The sequence below is a fragment of the Oncorhynchus keta genome, chromosome 25 (assembly GCF_023373465.1).
Source record: "Oncorhynchus keta strain PuntledgeMale-10-30-2019 chromosome 25, Oket_V2, whole genome shotgun sequence".
NCBI classification, from domain to species: Eukaryota; Metazoa; Chordata; class Actinopteri; order Salmoniformes; family Salmonidae; genus Oncorhynchus; species Oncorhynchus keta.
This window is the reverse complement of record NC_068445.1, coordinates 4,021,462-4,043,218: the sequence shown is the minus strand read 5'-3', so window position 1 is coordinate 4,043,218 and position 21,757 is coordinate 4,021,462. Positions and strand designations below refer to the sequence as shown.

The 21,757-nt window shown below is 43.7% G+C and overlaps 1 protein-coding gene across 9 annotated transcripts in view; it reads left to right on the top strand.

The window, feature by feature from the left end:
* The window catches only part of LOC118358022 (multiple C2 and transmembrane domain-containing protein 1-like), a 213,395-nt gene that overhangs the window by 103,194 nt on the left and 88,444 nt on the right, over positions 1-21,757 (top strand). For 4 of the 9 annotated variants that reach the window (XM_052478510.1, XM_052478505.1, XM_052478512.1 and 1 more), the window contains exons 3-9: positions 7,359-7,501; positions 9,501-9,580; positions 10,266-10,377; positions 14,466-14,504; positions 18,174-18,344; positions 19,543-19,673; positions 20,614-20,800. In XM_052478510.1, the coding sequence (XP_052334470.1) occupies positions 7,359-7,501; positions 9,501-9,580; positions 10,266-10,377; positions 14,466-14,504; positions 18,174-18,344; positions 19,543-19,673; positions 20,614-20,800 (863 nt within the window). The remainder of the gene's footprint in view (positions 1-7,358; positions 7,502-9,500; positions 9,581-10,265; positions 10,378-14,465; positions 14,505-18,173; positions 18,345-19,542; positions 19,674-20,613; positions 20,801-21,757) is intronic. The other 5 variants (XM_052478511.1, XM_052478506.1, XM_052478513.1 and 2 more) reach the window with 3 other exon arrangements.

Below are 21,757 nucleotides of genomic sequence, written 5' to 3'. Positions count from 1 at the left end.
GGTCCGAGGTGACGAACTCATGCTATGATACTTCACGAGGTCAACTTACTGTAAGTAAAAATCAGATTGATGCCATTTTAATGTCTGGCAAGGGAGCCGACCTACCTGGCATGTTTTATTCCCTCTTATTCCCTCTGAAGTTGATGAGAGCGGAGACGAGTGTGTATTGGATTGCCTTTTCAGCTGCCTGTCAAGTTAGTTGAGGGTAGCTGGAATCCAATACAGTTTAATTGGCCACATAAATAAGCCTCAGGTTCAGGAACACATGGAGCTTGGAGCTCTGCTCGTCTCGGAGTCAACTTGATTCACCTCCTCCGTACACTCGTGATTTTTACTTGGTTCGAGAGGTTTGGACGGCGACATCCGTAGACCCTGCACGCGTCCACGCGTCCCTGCGTGTAGAAGACATTCTACGTGGGCACTGTGAGTGATGATGACGTACGGAGCAGAGCTGACTGAGGAAGATGGGCCTCTGCCCGCTTTTTCATTCCCACGCTCCATAGTGCCTGTTCCCCTGACCACCAGTCCATCTGCGTGTGAGATATAACACACACACACACACACACCAACCACCTAAGACCAGCCACTTCCAGCACCATTCCAGGCAGGCACCTTCATTTCATGCTCTTCAGCCTGTCGGATGGACAGCGTTAACATACACATTTGTTGCGTCGTAAAGCTGGCCATGGTGGTGTGTTGAGAGCAGCAGCTTCTCTGGTGGTTGTCCCGGGGGATATTATCCCCCCAGCAGGGGGAAAGGGGAGGAGTGGAGCGTGTCCAGAGACTAGATACATCGTGTGGGGATCCCATAGCGGATTTCTCGGCTTATTGCCTGATCCATATGAGACCCAGAGCATCTGATGTAGGACTCTGAATTTGGGTTGACCTGTTCTGGCTTCACAAATTCTTTTTTTTTTTTTTTTTTTTTCTAGCCATTATGTGATTGTCCTGGTAAAGGGAAGAATAGAATAACTCTGGCTTTTAAGTGTCCGTCCGTCAATTGTTATTTCTTTGTAACGGCACACCAAATAATGAGGGGGAAATAGTCTGTTTTCAGTACTTACTAAGTCATTACACTGAATGTTCCACTGGTAAATGAAGTGAACCAAGTGTGTGTGGTTAAAGTTTCCATTTTTACAAGTACCTTCCATATAACTCTCAATGGTTTCAACACCTACTGTCTTTCACATGTATTTTCTGTTGACACCCATTACTAACTAGTAACTACTACACTATTTATTGGACGTTTTTCAATAAATGTGAATATTTGTAGCTCCTTTTTACCTGCAGTCATGTGCAATACGTTAAGAGATAAAGCAGATTGCATTCTTCATTTCACCTGTCACATTATGAAGCTTGCCATAATTCCCCAGAAGAATTGAGCCAGTCACGTTTGTTTTGTAAATAGCACAACGGGAGAAATCGGGAGCTGGTGAGTCCATAGAGTTCAATATCTATCGGTGAGTCTATGTTGTGTGGCGTACACGAGAGGATGAGGTTCCATTTTGCAATTCACTACTAAATGTTTGCCATCAGATACCTTATAATGGCTTTCTGCCAGAGGTCAAGGGCTCTGGATGAGTTATCTGTACAGTTGCCATTTTCTTCCCTGTGCTTCCTTCTAGTGTTTTTTCCCCTCCGTTCTTCTCTCCTCTGCTCCGTGAACACCTGCTGCTCTTCCTTCAGAAAAGCATCCATCACAACTTTGTTCATTTACCCAATTTCTCTCGTTCACTTTCTCTTGTAAATGTCCACACTCACCGAAGATGACGTTCAGAAGCTACTAGCTATCCTTGTATAACTTTATGAGGGGGATTTGCCTGTCTTTGCAATTCGTTTACGTTCATTTTCACTCGTTAGCATTTAGCTAACAGCTTATATGTGATTTCGCTATTAGTTTGTGCTAATTGTGTTTGCATTCTGGGATTTTCTTGCATTTTCAACGCCACCTTGCGTGCTATGCTGGTAATACCGTTAATCCCGGGTGAGAGAAGGATGGTATGAAGATGTGAAAATCTTCATACCGCCCAAGCCTAATAAATATGACCCCTAAACACAGTTCAGGGTATGTAGGTGAGTTTGTCCGACACCTGTGAGAATGTGTGTGTGTGTAGTGTTTGTGGATTGCATAGTTAGTTGTCTAATGTCATCCCGAGAGGGGATTGGTGATAGGGCTGTTTTGTATTGATATTAATGCCACACTAACACTCTAACACTCCATGTGTGCACGTTCGCTCGTTTTGATTATTTGAGTGGGTGGGTGACTGTGTGATTATGTTAATGCGGTTTGTGTGGTAGGTTTAATGACTGTAGTAGCGACGGATGATCATTGCTTTGATGCTAATCTGAAAAGACACGTGGAAACACACACAGTGCCAAGCTCCCAGCCAGCCCTGGCCTCCATTCTTGCCTCTGCGGGGTCAGTAAGGAGAGTGGGTGGTTGGCTGCTGATATCAGATAGACTTACGGGGATGGAGGATGAGAGACTGTGTGACCGATGGGGGATTGGTAAACTCACTCTTCAGTTTCAAAAATATCCACCCACACCAACAAATTGCTAGCTTTTCAGTGGAGCTTAGCTAGCTAAGACGTTGTCAAGGGGACGTTCGTGTGTCTGAGACAGAGGTCCCAAGTTCTGTTCTCAGTGTGAGCTGGTGAAGGAGGAAGGGGTGCGGTTAAGAAAACACAGTGACGTCTGTCAAATTATGCTGAGTTGGGTTTGGTCTGCAATCATGTGACACAAAGTGACCAACAACCTCAGAAAGGTATGATGGATATTCAGTGGCGATACACACACACACACACACACACACACACACACACACACACACACACACACACACACACACACACACACACACACACACACTCATTGTGAGATTGAGGTGTGTGCCTGCATGCATGCACGCACACATGATCCAGCTTTAACCACTACCCAGGTTACTATGGACCACTGATCGTGAGCAGACTGTCAAGCTGATGAACTCCATTATCTCCTCTCCAAACAAAGCTCGGATGTCCATGACTATGACATTTTGAAAGCTACTCTGTGTTTATGTTTATTCAAATTAGATAAAGTGCCTGTCCAAACCCATTGGTTCCGACTGAAGGAGGCCCGTCCACCAACATTATCTATCTACGCAGTCATATTTGCTTTACATTTATCGTTTTCGTGTGCTTTCCACCAGGATTGATTTCATATAGAGAGAACTATAAACCAGTTCACCGATTTTTAAGGGATGTCAGGGATGTCAGGAATAGAGTTGTGGATATAAGAGTGGGCTCAGATTATAGTCCCAATAAATCAGTGTTTTTGCATATAGGCACGGGTAATGTTTATGCATGTTTATGCATGCGTATATTGGGTTACCTGTGTGTGATAGAGTGAAGCTTCTGTCCTCTCTACTTGGCCAGTTTTGGTGATGAGTCCGAATCAGCAGGATCTAGCAGACACAGGGACAACTAGGTAAACACCCCCATCTAATGGTCAATATCAAGCATTCGAGCTCCTCTGCTGTGTGTGTGTGTGTGTGTGTGTGTGTGTGTGTGTGTGTGTGTGTGTGTGTGTGTGTGTGTGTGTGTGTGTGTGTGTGTGTGTGTGTGTGTGTGTGTGTGTGTGTGTGTGTGTGTGTGTGTGTGTGTGTGTGTGTGTGTGTGTGTGTGTGTGTTCATGCAGCTCACTCTCATTAAAACTATCCTCTCTTGAACTGTGGCTAATTTGAAGCTGTTTTGTGAAGGGTGCACCCACATGACAGCATACACAAGTATACACACCAGGCCATGGGGTCAATTTCGAATTGAAGGCAATCAATCCAGGAAGTGAATTTATTAAAAATTGAAAATGTTTAAAGTAAACAGCTTCTGCTCCTCGGTTTATTGAGAAGTCGTTGAAAATGGAAGCCGTTCTTTCACATTTTCAATTGTTTTCTAAGTTTACTCCCTGAGTCGACTTCTTTCAATTTGAAATGACCCCTGGCCTGGTGTGTATACTTGTGTATGCTGTCATGTGGGTGTACCCTTCACAAAACAGCTTCAAATTAGCCACAGTTCAAGAGAGGATAGTTTTAATGAGAGTGAGCTGTTAATTAAAGAGAGCCTTTTTAGTCCTGAGGCCTATGACCCCACAGCATGTTCCAGAAGCAGCCTATTAGTCTGTATCCTTAGTCACATTAAAATACAATTATGCTTTACCTTTATTTTGTACAGTTAGGTCAATTAAGAACAAATTCTTATTAACAATGACGACCTGTCAAACAAATCAATAAACTACATCAATAAACAATAATTACACTATACATATCTTGATAAAAAATTAATTATACAATACATGAAAGGCAGAACACAGTCATATTAAACAAACACATTATTCCGTAAAAAGACCCTCTTAACATCCCCCTGAATTGCTTTAGAGGCACCAAATACGCCAACTTTAACGACTTGAGGAGATTACTCCACCAAGCGGGGGGAAAAAGTAGATGCAGAATTACGTAACTCAGTGGAGATTGAAGGGGTCTCCAGGGTCAGCCATCCCTGAGTCCGGGTCTGGTAACTTGTACGCTTGAAGGTGAACAATGAGGTGAGGTATGGCAGAAGTGTATCGATCTATGAGACTTCAAGGAAGGCCAGTTTACTTTCTGATACAAAATGCAATGATGCGTAGTAAAGTGCAATTTGCTATGTTAAACTGTGTCCAACGGCTTCAATACCGTAGCAGCTGCATTCATATAGGCGATAGCTCCATAGTCAATAACCAGAATGAATATTGGCTGAATGATTTGTTTTCTGCTATTTAACAAAAGACAGGACCTGTTACTATAGAAGGCTATTTTCATTCTTAATATCTTAACTAACTCATCAACGTGCTTTTTTGTAAGATAGCTTTTCGTCAATCCAGATGCCCAGATATTTATAATCGAGGACATGATCAGTGAGGGCACCATCCAAAGTATGTATGAATAAATCATCGGATATATTTTTACGTGATTTGGAAAATAAATATACTTGGTTTTACCTGCATTTAGTGCCAATATTAGTTCATGTAAATAGTGAAAAGAACCAGACCAAGAGTTAATCCCTGTGGGACACCTCTTGAAATGTCTGGAAAACGTGATTTAACACTGTCCTTTAAATAATTTCCAAACTAACTACAGGCAGCCTGGTCCAGGCCAATTGATGAAAGCCTCTGAATAAGTAATGAAAAGTAATGGGTGATCCACATTGTCGAAGGCTTTAGACAGGTCAATAAAAAGGACTGCACAGTGTTTCTTCTTATCCAAGCTATTAAGAACATGGTTTAAAACCAAATAACCTGGTCTGAAACCTGACTGGTGTACATTTAGAAATCATTTCGTAGGTGAGTATTTAGCAAGGATTCTAGAATTTTTGCTAGTCCAAGTGAGTTATGAAATGGGGCAATAATTATTTAGGTCACGGGTCACCACCTTTGTGAAGGGGGAGTATATGGGCCACCTTCCAGACCCTGGGGATGATACCAGAAATAATTGTAAGGTTAAAAATATGTGTTAAAGATTCTGAAATCAGAGGAGCAAATCTGCCCAGTGCGTCATCAATCTTGCGCAAGGTTATTGAAAAGAACTTCCAAGTGAGCCAAGAGGCGCAGGCAGTCGACTGGCGGACCAGCTTAAATTAAACCATCATTTATTTATTTTTAAAGCAAAGCCTGTGGAGAGGAATTTCGACATGTCAGTGGATGAACTGTTTTCCAAACTTTAGACGGCTCACCAGCAGAGTCTGAGATAGGACTTAGAAAGTTTCTAGATGTAGCTTTCTTGATTGACGAAGTGTATCTATTTCTCAATTGCCTTAAAAAAAAATGCCAATTAGCTACAGTCAACTTTTGTAGCCTTGGCCCAGGCCTTGATTTCTCATCATAACAATCTGACAGTTCTTTAGAGAATTGGTATCTCTAATTCATGCAATAGGACAGTGATCACTCAGATCATTAGCACCACTGAATCCATTTGGCATGAATCCATTTTGCAATCAGTTGAGTCAGGATAAAGTCCAGAGGCTGGAGTAACCCATACTCTATCTAAGTAAAAACTTCCTAACACAACTAAATCAGATGAAAGAAAAGGGTTTAAATACTCAGAAATAGTACAAAAATAAAAATGATAGGATAGTTATGTTTAGAGAACATGATGCCACAAGTGTTTATTTCCCAAATATAGCCACCCCTCTCTCTTTTTCTGACTGTCACACCTGAAGATGTTGTAATCAGCAATATCAATGTCCTTATCTGGGATTGAGCCATTTAGTTAAGTCTGTGAGAACCAGCATATCCAGGCTTGTGTCATGCATACAGATATCAAGAAGGTCCATCTTTGAAATCAAACTTCGTAAGTTGATATGAAACAGCCCGAGCCTTTCACACGATTAGAAAACAGCAGGGTATCCATATTTGTGTCATTTGAAATAATAGCACCGGACGAGCTTACCACAGTGGGTCTCCCAATTGGGTTAACAGTAACAGGGCTAACAGTGAAATTCATCTTTATGGTCACAAGGTTATCACTGACAATATCCCTGGGAATACGGTTGTCTGTGGCAGTACAATGATAACACTGTGAAATAGCGGGAATGGGATGAGGTACCTGAGCAGTGGTTGGGCTGTTTTGGAGTCAATGTCTCAACACGGCCTTGAAATGCGAGGACAGGGTCCAGGCACCAAGATGATTTGGATGGATGGCCCCCGTCATCCCTGTAGAGCATCTTTTGTTTCCAAAAATGCGTCCAAGTTATCTACAAAAGCATTTTAGCCTACTGCAGTTCTGTTGGCAGTACTTTTGTAGATAACAGGGCCTGGAGTGTGAGTTACATGACATGAGTCTTGAGGCCAGACAGTGTTTTGTCTGTGTGACCTGACCTGCCTTGCCCTGGTTAGCACCCTCATGCTCACAAACATTAACACAACTCACTATAACAACAGAGAGGAGAGGACAGGCTGCCTTAGACCGGGGGGAGGTAGGGAGGAAAAGAAAGAGAGAGGGGGAGAGAGAGAGAGAGAGAGAGAGCGAGGGAGGGAGGGAGGGAGAGAGATACATCTGTTTACCCCTACAGCGCGGTAAAAGAGATTCAACTCTGAATAGGACAACATGCATGACATTACGTTACAGATGTATTACTAGATTCAGTAAGCAATACACGAGGAGGCATATCGAAAACAATATTTAGTCATTATGCACCATCTTGGGCACCTGGCTTTTTCCCAAAACAAAGCACCATTATCTCATCAGTTTCACCCAAATCTCTTTTGCGCAGAAGAAATCTCCCTCCTGTCTCTATGGACAGGTAATACTAACCCCCATCTTCCCTCCGTGTTGTTGTCTTCTGTCCAGGGACAAGTGATCCGTATGTGAAGTTTAAGATCGGTGGGAAGGAGGTGTTCAGGAGCAGGACCATCAATAAGAACCTGAACCCAGTGTGGGACGAGAAAGTCAGCCTCCTTGTGGACAGCCTCCGAGAACCTCTCTATGTCAAGGTAGGAGGACGCAGAGCTACTGCACTGTTTTGGGATATTAACACATGTATTTTCAAGCATTAGTACTATCTTTATATACTTTGTCTAACCATTGCCTCCATCTTAAACATGTCATTGTGACGTTTGGGAAAGTGTGATGTGGTTATTCGAGTACAGCGCTAATTTCTGTGGACTTGTGCCATGTAATGTGAAAATGAAAGGAATATAAAGTAAATGAATGCATATACAGTTGAAGTCGGAAGTTTACAGTACACCTTTGCCAAATACATTTAAACTCAGTTTTTCACGATTCCTGACATCACAACTTTACTTTAAGAATGTGAAATGTCAGAACAACAGCTTTTATTTCCTTCCTCACATTCCCAGTGGGTCAGAAGTTTACATACACTCAATTAGAATTTGGTAGCATTGCCTTACAATTGTTTAACTTGGGTCACACGTTTTGGATAGCCTTCCACAAGCTTCCCACAATAAGTTGGGTGAATTTTGGCCCATTCCTCCTGACAGAGCTGGTGTAACTGAGTCAGGTTTGTAGGCCTCCTTGCTCGCACACGCTTTTTCAGTTCTGCCCACAAATGTTCTATAGGATTGAGGTCAGGGCTTTGTGATGGCCACTCCAATACCTTAACTCTGTTGTCCTTAAGCCATTTTGCCTCAACTTTGTATGTATGCTTGGGGTCATTGTCCATTTGGAGGACCCATTTGCGACCAAGCTTTAACTTCCTGACTGATGTCTTGAGATGTTGTTTCAATATATCCACAACATTTTCCCTCTTCATGATGCCATCTATGTTGTGAAGTGCACCAGTCCGTCCTGCAGCAAAGCACCCCCACAACATGATGCTGCCACCCCCGTGCTTCACGGTTGGGATGGTGTTCTTCCTTCAAACATAACGATGGTCATTATGGCCAAAAAGCTCTATTTTTGTTTCATCAGACCAGAGGACATTTCTCAAAAAAGTATGATCTTTGACCCCATCTGTAGTTGCCAACTGTAGTCTGGCTTTTTTACGGCAGTTTTGGATCAGTGGTTTCTTCCTTGCTGAGCGGCCTTTCAGGTTATTTCGATATAGGACTCGTTTTACTGTGCATATAGATACTTTTGTACCTGTTTCTTCCAGCATTTTCACAGGGTCTGTTGATCTGGGATTGATTTGCACTTTTCGCATCAAAGTACGTTCATCTCTAGGAGACAGAACGCATCTCCTTCCTGAGCAGTATTTCAGCTGCGTGGTCCCATGGTGTTTAAACTTGCGTACTATTATTTGTACAGATGAACGTGGTACCTACAGGTGTTTGGAAATTGCTCCCAAGGATGAATCAGACTTGTCGAGGTCTACAATTTTTTTTTCTGAGGTCTTGGCGTATTTCTTTTGATTTTCCCATGATGTCAAGCAAGGAGGCACTGAGTTTTAAGGTAGGCCTTGAAATACATCCACAGGTACACCTCCAATTGACTCAAATGATGTCAATCAGCCTATCAGAAGCTTCTAAAGCAATGACATCATTTTCTGGAATTTTCCAAGCTGTTTAAAGGCACAGTCAACTTAGTGTATATAAACTTCTGACCCACTGGAATTGTAATACAGTGAATTATACGTCAAATAATCTGTCTGTAAACAATTGTTGAAAAAATTACTTAATAAATGTCCTAACCAACTTGCCAAAACTATAGTTTGTTAACAGGAAATTTGTGGAGTTGTTAAAAAACTAGTTTTAATGACTCCAACATAAGTGTATGTAAACTTCTGACTTCAACTGTACTACAGTGCAGTACACCTGAGCAGAGTACAGTACTAGGGTTGCAAAAATCTAGTAACTTCCCAGAAAACCTGGTTGTAATATTCCCGGGAATCAGGAGGGAATAAGCCCGAAATCCCAAGTCATCTAGACAGTATTTCTGGAAGACCTGGGCATTTTGGGAAAGGTACCAGATTTTTTGCAACCCTATACAATACAGTATGCGGTCTCTATGGTAACAGTGTGTTGTGTCCTGCAGGTGTTTGACTATGACTTTGGCCTTCAGGATGACTTCATGGGTTCGGCATACCTCTACCTGGAGTCCCTGGAACACCAGAGGTCTGGACAGAACAGGGGAAACACTCAACTTTACACCTCTCCTTCAACTCTTGCTCTTTCTTTCTCTGTTGCACTTTCTCTCTTTTTTTTTATTGTACTCTCTCGCGCTCTCTCTCTCTCTTTCATGCTCACTCTCATGCTCTCTCTCTTTCCTTCACCCATCTTTCTCTTATTTCTCCTCCTTGTCTTCTTGTCCTTCCCTTCATCCCTCCATCTCATCCCTCTCTTTCTCCATCCCCCATCTCCTTCTGCTTCTCTTCCTTCCTTTTCTTCTCCATCTCCGTCTCCTTTTTCTCCTGTCTCACACAGAAGCATATTCTCTCTCTCTCTCTCTCTCTCTCTCTCTCTCTCTCTCTCTCTCTCTCTCTCTCTCTCTTCTCCCACACATTCTGTCTCTATGTCTCTCAGCCATGTCATCGGTTTTCTTTGTCACTCACAATTGTTGTCCTTGTTTGCTTATCTCTCTCTCTCTATAAGGCCCACAAATCACCTATTTGTGTCCCCATTTCCCTTGAAACTTGGTTCAATGGAACTTATTCAATGCACCACTGCCCTCTAGTGTACTTCCATGGAAATGCAAATGACTTGTATTTACATGACACACACAGGTTTGCTAGGGAGTGTGTGTACATGTGTGCGTGTGCATGTGCGTGCGGGTCACTGTGTCCTCCCTCTGCCACTTCAGGAACCTGGACGTGACCCTTGACCTTGAGGACCCCCAGTACCCCGACCATGACCTGGGAACTCTAGACCTGGCAGTCACACTGTCGCCCAAAGAGGGAGACTTCAGGGAAGCTGTAAGTCCGCTATGTTGTTATCTCTCTCTCTCTCTCTCTCTCTCTCTCTCTCTCTCTCTCTCTCTCTCTCTTCTCTCTCTCTTTCTCTCTCTCTCTCTCTCTCTCTCTCTCTGTTGCTCTCTCTCTCTTTGTCACGTCATCAAACTAACCATATATATATCATATCTGAATTGGCCAGGATTTGGATGAAAAGGGAAAATGTCTGTTTCCACATCAGTATCTTAGACTGTCCTAAGGGCACAATAAAGCCTGATTGGACATACAGCTCATTCCGGACCAGGCCTTAATCCCTGGGACTCCAAAGAGGATAAGACGGCGCAAGAGAGGCAAACTAGTGGTCTCCCTGACGAGACTACAATGGCGAGTAAATAAACCGTCTCTACCCGCCATTCTACTGGCGAACGTACAATCACAAGAGAACAATCTGGACGAGTTCCGTTTGAGACTATCATATCAACGGATCCTGAAGAACTGTGATATTGTGTATTTCTTGGAGTTGCAGCTGAACAAGGACGTGGGTAATAAACAGTACCAGTCAACAGTTTGAACCCTCATTCAAGGGTTTCTCTTTATTTTTTAGAATAATAGTGAAGATATCAAAACTATGACATATATAGTTGAGATTCTTCAAAGTAGCCACCCTTTGCCTTGACGACAGCTTTGCACACTCTTGGCATTCTCTCAACCAGCTTCATGAGGAATGCTTTTCCAACAGTCTTGAAGGAGTTCCCACATATGCTGAGCACTTGTTCACTGCTTTTTCTTCACTCTGCGGTCCAACTCATCCCAAACCATCTCAATTGGGTTGAGGTCGGGTGATTGTGGAGGCCAGGTCATCTGATGCAGCACTCCATCACTCTCCTTCTTGGTCAAATAGCCCTTACACAGCCTGGAGGAGTGTAGGATCATTGTCCTGTTGATTCTGGGTCTTCCTTTCCTGTGGTGGTCCTCATGAGAGCCAGTTTCATCATAGTGCTTGATGGTTTTTGCGACTGCACTTGAAGAAACTTTCTTGAAATGTTCCGCATTGACTGACCTTCATGTCTTAAAGTAATGATGGACTGTCGTTTCTTTTTGCTTATATTTAAACTGTTCTTGCCATTATATGGACTTGGTCTTTCACCAAATAGGGCTATCTTCTGTATACCACCCCTACCTTGTCACAACACAACTGATTGGTTTAAACATATTAAGAAAGAAAGAAATTCCACAAATTACCTTTTAACGAGGCACACCTGTTACTTGAAATACATTCCAGGTGACTACCTCATGAAGCTGGTTGAGAGAATGCCAAGAGTGTGCAAAGCTGTCATTAAGGCAAAGGGTGGCTACTTTGAAGAATCTCAAATATAAAATATAATTTGATTTGTTTAACACTTTCTACATGATTCCATATGTGTTATTTCATAGGTATGATATCTTCACTGTTATTCACTGAATAAAAATAAAGAAAAACCCTTGAATGAGTAGGTGTGTCTAAACTTTTGTCTGGTACTGTACATCTAGTTGTTTTTTCTGTGCATCGTCAAGACCAAAACGGCAGGTAAGGTTAAGGGGGCGGTGTGTGTCTCTTTGTTAGCCACAGCTGGTGCTCGAATGTAAAGGAAGTCTCTAGGTTTTTCTCGCCTGAGTTAGAATACCTCAGGATGAGCTGCAGACCATACTATTTACCGAGAGAGTTTTCATCACATGTCTATTTATCTCCAAAAAACAGCGATACTGGCACAAGACCACTCTCGACGACCTGTATAGTGCCATAAGCAAACAAGACCATGCACATCCAGAGGCGGCGCTCCTATTTGCCTGTGATTTTAATGCGGAGAAACTGAAATCTGTCTCGCCTCATTTTTACCAGCATGTTACCTGTGCAACTCGAGGCGGAAAAAAAACACTACATCACCTTTACTCCACACACAGAAACACAATGCAAAGCTCTCCATCCGTTTGGCAAATCTGACCATAACTCTATCCTCCTGATTCCTGCTGACCAGTAAAAACTCAAACGGGAAGTACCAGTGACGTGTTCAATACGAAGTGGTCCAATGAAGCGGATGCTAAGCGACACGACTGTTTCGCTAGCAAAGACTGGAATATGTTCCCGGATTGGTCCGGTAACATTGAGGAGTACACCACATCAGTCTCCGGCTTCATTAATAAGTGATCCGATGACATCGCCCCCACAGTGACCGTACGTACATATCCCAACACCATAGTGCCCTTCAAGCTTATCACGAAAGCTCAGGACCCTGGGACTGAACACCTCCTTCTTGCAACTGGATCTTGAACTTCCCGGGATGCCGCCCCAGGTGGTGAAGGTAGGCAACAACATATCCGCCACACTGGACCATTAACATCGGGGGCCCCACAGGGGTGCGTGCTTAGTCTCTTCCTTGTACTCTCTGTTCACCTACGACAGCGTGGCCGTTCACGACTCAAACACCATCATTCATTTTTCACACGACAGTGGTTGGCCTGATCACTGACGATGATGAGACAGTATATAGGGAGGAGGTCAGTGACCTGGCAGTGTGGTGCTAGGATAACAACCTCTCCCTTAGCATCAGCAAGACAAAGGATCTGATCGTGGACCACAGGAAATGTCCACATTGATCGGGCTGTAGTGGAGTGGTGTCGACAGCTTCAAGTTCCTCGGTCCAGTGTGAAGGAAGTTAGAGGTAGTTTCTCAAGCCAATGCTAACTAGCGTTAGCGCAATGGCTGGAAGTCTATGGGTATCTGCTAGCGTGCTAGAACATACCATAGACCTTTAGCCATTGCGCTAACGCTAGTTAGCATTGGCTTGAGAAGCTACCTCTATCTTCCTTCATACTGGACACACAGACATAAAAATGGTAAAATCCTGAAGTATCCCTTTCATTCTCTCTTCAATTTGGCTCAGAGGAAATGTCTCCCCAGCCAATGGCACGGTGCCGTAATACATCAGCGAGCCAATGATAGATAGTCTATGAGCTGCTGAACTGTATACAATCCATCTTTCAATTGGTGGAAATTAATTTGCAGTATAGTAGACCTACTGGAGAAAAAAGATTTGAGCACGCACAACAAACAATTTGCTTTTAGAAATAAAAAACTGTTCCATTTTCTAAGAGTGTTGGGTAATATTGCTCCTAATGATGTGCATCCTTCCCTCTGTGGACGTGCTCAATGTTTCAGAGTAGTATTTATTTATGTTCAATTATTTGTTTGGTTAATTGGACCCCTGCATGTTTGATATAGAACAAGAGGAGATTCTTGGGGGAAATGTTTTATTCCGTTTGATCTGATGTCTTAATTGTGCTCCTTATTTGGTTCGATAATTCACAGAATCCGCATTTGACACAACATATAAAGTGTGTTTGGATTAAGCATCCTTTTGGATCCCTCAAACTGTGAAAAGGAGCACAAGGTCACAGCGACACTACACAGTATGGATGTTGTCCTCTATCGCCACCTACTGGGCAAAATGAAATCTTGAATTCAAGGGCATGAGAAACAAGAATCAAAACTAGACGGACGATTCACATTCATATGTTCACATTTCATAAAATACTGTACTACGTGGTAATCACAAACAGGAAAATAACCTCAACATAATGACTACTAATGTCTAAGGAAGGAATGCCCAGATACACACACACACACAACCTGGAGTGTGTTAGCCGGTCCCAAATGACTTCATAACCATTCATTTGGGCCAAACAACCCTTCAATATTTTCGGATCTGTAAGGTGGAAGCAATATGGTTGAAGGACCTCCTCTACACGGGTTACACCTACACATACCCTTAAGATCTGCAGCTATTGAAGGGTTAGGGCCAAGGGTCGGGTTAGAGAGTCATGTGGGACTGTATTTGCGTGTTGTCTGCCAGTGTGTGCGTGCTAGCACACATATATACCTGTCCCCTGTGTTTGTGTAGCACAGTATATATGGGCTGTTGTGGGTGGCAGCGCTTCTTACTGAATGTGTTGCTTATTTTGGCTGCCTGTGACCGTCCTCCTCACCCTGCCTCCTCCTGGGCTGACCTCTGCCCTCTGATCCCCTGCAGCTCTAAGCTCTCCAGCGTCCGATAACTGCTTTGTCTCATTTACAGACCATGCTTTTGAGAAGGAGCTGGAAACGATCCAATAAGGTAATACATGGCATGTTACCTCTAATACCAACTACCTACCTACTCTACCCACCCAAACCCCTCTGCTGCCCTGGGTTCAGGTGGAGACCCAGCCCCTCTCCCTGTCACCTTTATCAGTTCCCACTCCATCATGTTTTATTTCCCTCAAGCGGCATTATACAGACAGGTGGAACTGGGAGCAGTGAGGAGTAGTGGGTATACTGGATGTACAGTACATGCTTGTTGTTAGTCGACAGGTAGCCTAGCAGTTAGGGGTGGCAGGTAGCCTAGTGGTTAGAGCGTTGGTCTTGTAGCTAAGAGGTTGCAAGATCAAATCCCCGAGCTGACAAGGTCAAAAAAAATCTGCCGTTCTGCTCTTGAACAAGGCAGTTAACCCGTTGTTCCGAGGCTGTCATTGAAAATAAATATTTGTTCTTGACTGACTTGCCTAGTTAAATAACGGTAAAATAAATAAAAAGTCCAGATGGGGTCTTCTGTACTTTGACTGAATTTTTTGTCTCTTTATATTGACCAGAAGCTATAGAATCGTGTGAAAATGTAGTCATTGTAACATAGTAACCAGTCTTTAAGGTTACAGCCAAGAATCAATACTGAAACTTTAGTTGAATGTTTAGACCGTGATTTCATATTCTTTGTGCCTGAAATATAAAAATAGATACTATATATTATATAGTAACTAATCAGGGTTGTAAGTTATAATTGTTAAGTTATGGAGTGTAGCACTTGAAAGCAGTTTGCCAAGACCCTATTGGAGCAAGTCCAGTGTTTTGCTAGTCTGGCTGATACAACCAGCAAGTAAGCACTATGACTCACTGGTCTGGATAGGAGGACGTTTGTTAGTGCAATATTCGCTCCGAAAAGTTAACATAAACATTGAAAACAGCCTTTCCAGCAGAGGAGGCTGGTGGGAGTAGCTATAGGAGGAGGGACTCATTGTAATGGCCAGAATGGAATAAATGGAACGGTATCAAGCACATCAAGCATATGGAAACCACATGTTTGACTCTGTTCCATTAATTCCATTCCAGCCATTACAACGAGACTGTCCTTCTATAGCTCCTCCCACCAGCCTCTACAGGACTTTGAGTTTGGTATTAGCCAGACTAGTGTATTGCAGCTGATGGGTGAGAAAACAAAGTGACTCTTTCTCCCCTGTCATCTCTATACACCTCCCACTGTTAAGGGGCCTATGTGACTGAGGCAGCAGTTTTACAGAGGCTCACCAGGCTCAACTTCAGGGCCAAACTAAAGCCAAGAAATGTCTGGCCCTTAATGGTCTTAGTTTGAAGATTGTAGATAGTCCTGAGAAAATATTTACACAAGTTTCTTTAGTAAAAAAAGGGAAAAGAGGAGGTTCAGAGAAGGAGCTTGTGATGAGAGAGAGTGAGCGAGCACCTTTTGGATGGAGGGATAGTTTTAGAGGTGTGTCTTTGTGTGTTGGAGGTTTACTTGCTATCAAGCTAGATCTCCCAGGTCTGAGACGAGACCATTTTATCTCATGAGAACATCCACCCTGTGAATATCCTTTTGATTTCCCATCATGCCTAGCAGATCGACCCTTAACCTATGATCCATGTCTTTGCTCTCTTTTATTTCCTTACTATAGAAGGAAAGCTGGTCCCGGGGCTGCTTCTCCCTTACATTGGCCTATGCATGTGGCACATGTGTCTGTATCTGTAGCCATTGGCTATTCATGTTCTGTATCCTGTTTGTCACCTTGTTTGTCACCTCTGCACCATAGAAGCACTCAGGAGTTCCCACATTTGTCTACTTCCCACATTTGTCTATGTTTCTGCGAGCAGCATTTTTGATCTGAAGGCGTGTAGTCGAGTACAGTTGAGTACATCTGAGTACAAGTTTGTTTGAGTTTATATTGGGAGACAGTAACATAGTTTGAGTGTGTCTCTGGTTGAAGTGGTGCGGCCATTCTGCTGTGCTTCCCCCAAAGGAACCCTTTGAAGCACCAAACTGGGCCATCCCGCCTGTGACTCGGGAATTATCTCCAGTGCTAACGAACTGCTGCACTACCCCACCAAGCCCTACTTCTCCTGTGTGTCTGCCTCCCTCCCTCCACGGTTATTTATACACCCTCTTCTCTTTAATCAAGCCAGTATAGTGCTGGACTCAATACATGCAAACGATGCAAGAACCACTGTGGCATAATTATAACACTAAAATAGTTGAAATCATCTTCCCTTCAAGTCCAGAAAAGCCAGCTCATGCCTCTTCATTATCGCATAAGTCGAAGAGTTCAATCACACAGGGCTTTCGCTTTAGACTATATCAGCTCCTAAATGGATTGTTATTTTCAATAAGGGATTTCAACCCAACACTTACCCTCATATTTTATTTTCCCTGCTCTACTTTGGGGCGTGGGGTGTTGAATCTGTTCATTCCTAATCCAAATCGGGCCATGGGTTTTTACATAATTGAGCGACATGTAGCAACAATACAATTAACGAGGCCTCCCAATGAGGCTTTTCCCCCGGAAGAGGAGTGAGCTAGCATAGAGCGGCACCCTTCACCATTAGCATGACAACATCGTGTAGTAGGTTCCCTGGACTTACTGTACAGTAGTGCGGGTCTGGGTGGTAGTATCACACAGAGCCCAGCTCTCATTGTTTCATGTCTGGAGAATGGGAATGAATAGGTCTCGTCTCCACATCAAAGTGCTGCTGCTTTTGGGCGCCAGGGTTTGTTCACAGTTTAATGAAATTCACTCCAAACAAAAGATATGCTAATGAGGCCCCTCCAAATGAGGCAGGGAGACAGTGAGATAACTCATAGAGATGTGTTTGTTTGACAAATAAGTACCGACGGGTTTTATTTTTGTGGGGGGGGGGGGGTTCTCCTCCCGCACAAGCGAGCAATAGATGTGTGACTCCTGCCGAGGTTAAATTAGCCTGTAAGCGATTAGGAAACGGTTTGAAAATGAGTTTTAAACTGAGGGGGGAGGAGCATCAATCAGAATTCATGCTGTCAGTGGTACAGCTCAATGGGTTTTATTATATTCTACTGCTGTCACTCAAAGACTCATAGACCAGGGCCTGGGTTCATAACACGTCTCAGAGTAAGAGTGCTGATCTATAATTAGCCCCCACCCTCCGTCCATAGTCTTATTCTTTATGATCTAAAAAGCTAAACTGATCCTAGATCAGCACTCCTACTGTGAGACACTTTATCAGTACAGGTCCAGGTGAAAACACAGAGATAAGCATGTAGAGTGGACAGTAGAAGCGCCAGGGGTGGGATCTGAACCCAGATCAGGTACAGTATCTATACTACAATGTACAGGATTGATCCACAGCATAATGGGCAAGCTCTGAACCAGAAGTTGTCTCCAATGTTTCTGTGTTGGACTGTGTGTTTATTCCTTTGCCTCCATCTCTTTGTATGGTCTTCATGTCTGTCATATGTATTGCTGTGTGTCTACAAATATAACACTGATTGACTGTCTGTTTCTGTTTGCATGCTTGTGTGTGTGTGTCTGGGTGTGTGTGTGTGTGTGTGTGTGTGTGTGTGTGTGTGTGTGTGTGTGTGTGTGTGTGTGTGTGTGTGTGTGTGTGTGTGTGTGTGTGTGTGTGTGTGTGTGTGTGTGTGTGTGTGTGTGTGTGTGTGTGTGTGTGTGTGTGTGTGTGTGTGTGTGTGTGTGTGTGTGTGTGTACGCAGCAGCTGCATTCAAGTATGCGGTTGTCAGATGTCCACAGGAAAGCTCAGCTGTGGAGAGGTATAGTGAGCATCAGTCTGATTGAGGCTCGCGACCTCCAGCCTATGGACGCCAACGGCTTTAGTGACCCCTACGTCAAATTCAGACTGGGCCATCAGAAATACAAGAGCAAGGTACCTACACCAGCCCTCACGTACTGTACCTTCCAACTCATTTCCTAGCCAATTGTTACTTTAGCATTACAATACATGACCAAACGTATATGGACACCTACTCATCAAAGATCTCATTCCAAAATCATGGGCATTAATATGGAGTTGATCCCCCCTTGCTGCTATAACAGCCTCCACTCTTCTGGGAAGGCTTTCCACTGGATGTTGAAACATTGCTGCGGGGACAGCCACAAGAGCATTAGTGAGGTTTGGGCACTGATGTTGGGCGATAAGGCCTGGCTCTCAGTCAGCATTCCAATTCATCCCAAAGGTGTTCAATGAGGTTGAGGTCAGGGATCATTGCAGACCAGTCAAGTTATTCCACACTGATCTTGACAAACCATTTCTGTATGGACCTCGCTTTGTGCACGGGGGAATTGTCATGCTGAAACAGGAAAGGGCCTTCCCCAAATTGTTGCCACAAAGTTGGAAAGACAGAATCATCTAGAATGTCATTGTATGCTGTCGCGTTAAGATTTCCCTTCGCTGGAACGAAGGGGCCTAGCCCGAACCATGAAAAACAGCTCCAGACCATTATTCCTCCTCTACCAAACTTTACAGTTGGCGCTATGCATTGTGGCAGGTAGCGTTCTCCTGGCATCAGCTAAACCCAGATTCATCCGTCAGACTGCCAGATGGTGAAGCGTGATTCATCACTCCAGGAAACCCATTTCATGAAGCTCCTGACAAACAGTTATTGTGCTGATTGTTCTGTTACTTCCAGAGGCAGTTTGGAACTCGGTAGTAAGTGTGGCAACGCGAGGACAGAGGATTTTTACACGCTACGCAAACACAGTCATGGGTGGAACTGGGGTGGTAAAATCATTTAAAAGGCATCCTGGATAATAAATATGCAAATAAGGCTTCACACCCTACAGTGTTAAAACAACACCCCAGAAACAAGCTACTGTAACACCACAGGTGTTAATTCCCTAACACTGAGAAGGTGTAACAGCATCAGCTACAAAACAGTGTTCATGTACGTCAGAATTTGCAACACCCATGGTGTTAGGGACCCAACACTCTTGGTTGTGTTAGTCGATGAACACTATTTGCGATGGTCACCTATCATTTCTAAGAACGTGTTACATTTAAAACTGTGGGGTGTTAACATTCCGATTGCGCACATGTCCCTCTTTTTGTGTGCTCCACTCGGCAGACGATACCCAAGACTTTGAACCCCCAGTGGAGAGAGCAGTTTGACTTCCATCTGTATGAGGAGCAGGGGGGCTTCATCGACATCACCGTCTGGGACAAAGATGCAGGCAAGAAGGATGACTTCATGGGCAGGTGGGCCTCTCCCATGCACACGCACAAGCTCACACACAAGCTCACCTATACACACGCACTGACACACACTTTCTTTTTGTTCAGTTTTCAACAACACCAATCGTCTCCCTCCTGTCTGTTAGAATGCGCTAAGGGTCTGCCGTGTGTGTGTGTGTGTGTGTGTGTCTGTGTGTCTGTGTGTATTTGATGTGAGATTCCCTCTTGCGCCGAGGGTGACACTGCTTTTGAGTTCGTTAAACCGTTAGCCCGACTCACGCTTGCTACACGTGCGTGTGTGCGTGAATGTGTGTTTGACAAGTTCCCACTAAGACAGGAGACTAATAGCTAGGAGAGGAGCTCGTTTTCCAATTCTCCATACCTCTTCCTGGAGAGCTAGTGTCCACAGGTCCTTGCTTGTAATTGACTATTTCCCCCTCCTTAAATACCCATCTGGTTGAGTCATGTTCCAGGCCCACTGATGTCCACGTCACCCCTCTGTCCAGGACCTACTGACAGATTCATTAACACACGCACACACATTCAGCACCAGTGTGCCTGCCTGCCCCCCATTGCACCACTGGCTCACTGGAAAACTAAAGAATATCTCCCCTGTCTCAGCCTCTCTCTCTCTCTCTCTCTCTCTCTCTCTCTCTCTCTCTCTCTCTCTCTCTCTCTCTCTCTCTCTCTCTCTCTGTCTCGCTCGGTCTCTCCCTCTCTCTCTCTCTCCCGGTCTCTTGGTGAATTGGACTGGACAAAGCAACCCTGTGCCATCACCATGCACCATATTTCCAAATGACTGGCAGACGACAGTAAAAGGGACCTCGCTCTTTCTCTTCCCCACGTTCTCCTGCTTTCTACCACTTGTCTCACTCTTTCTCACTATCTCCCCCCCCCCCTATTCCTCTCAACGTCAGAGTCTATATATCTGTATATCTGTAATTAAAGCGTGTGTGCGTTTCAGGTGTTCGGTTGACCTGTCGCCGCTGAGTAAAGAGCACACTCATAAGTTGGACGTACCGCTGGAGGAGGGCGAGGGCATGCTGGTGCTGCTGGTCACACTCACTGGGGCTGCAGCAGTGTCCATCTCGGACCTGTCGGTCAATATTCTGGATGACCCACAAGAGAGACACCAGATACTACAGAGATATGTGAGTTTGTGTGTGTGCATGTGTCAGTAGGTGACCTTAATGGAAGAGGCCTAAGTGACACGACTCAGGCTCTCGGTCTCTCCTGCTCCCTCGTGTGAAAACATCAAGCAACAACACTTTGTCACAACTTGTTTTCATTGGATCACATTTCCAACCAGGACGTCATTTTGATGCACCTGTCCAGTGTATGTAACAATAAAAACAAAAAATGATTTAACCGTTATTTAACTATGCAAGTCAGTTAAGAACAAATTCCTGTTTACAATGACGGCCTAGGAACAGTGGGTTAACTGCCTTGTTCAGGGGCACAACGACAGATGTTTACCTTGTCAGCTCGGGCATTTGTTCTAGCAACCTTTTGGTTACTGGCCCAACGCTCCAACCACAAGGCGACCTGCCGCCCCCAGTGTATGTGACAATAAAAACACACTTTAATACACCTATCTGGTGTATGTAACAATAGAAAACATTTTGATACACCTATCAATTGTATGTAACAATAGAAAACATTTTGATACACCTATCAATTGTATGTAACAATAGAAACACATTTTGATACACCTATCCAGTGTATGTAACAATAGAAACACATGTTGATACACCTATCCAGTGTATGTAACAATAGAAACACATTTTGATACACCTATCCAGTGTATGTAACAATAGAAACACACTTTAATACACCTATCCAGTGTATGTAACAATAGAAACACATTTTGATACACCTATCCAGTGTATGTAACAATAGAAACACATGTTGATACACCTATCCAGTGTATGTAACAATAGAAACACATGTTGATACACCTATCCAGTGTATGTAACAATAGAAACACATTTTGATACACCTATCCAGTGTATGTAACAATAGAAACACATTTTAATACACCTATCCAGTTTATGTAACAATAGAAACACACTTTAATACACCTATACAGTGTATGTAACAATAGAAAC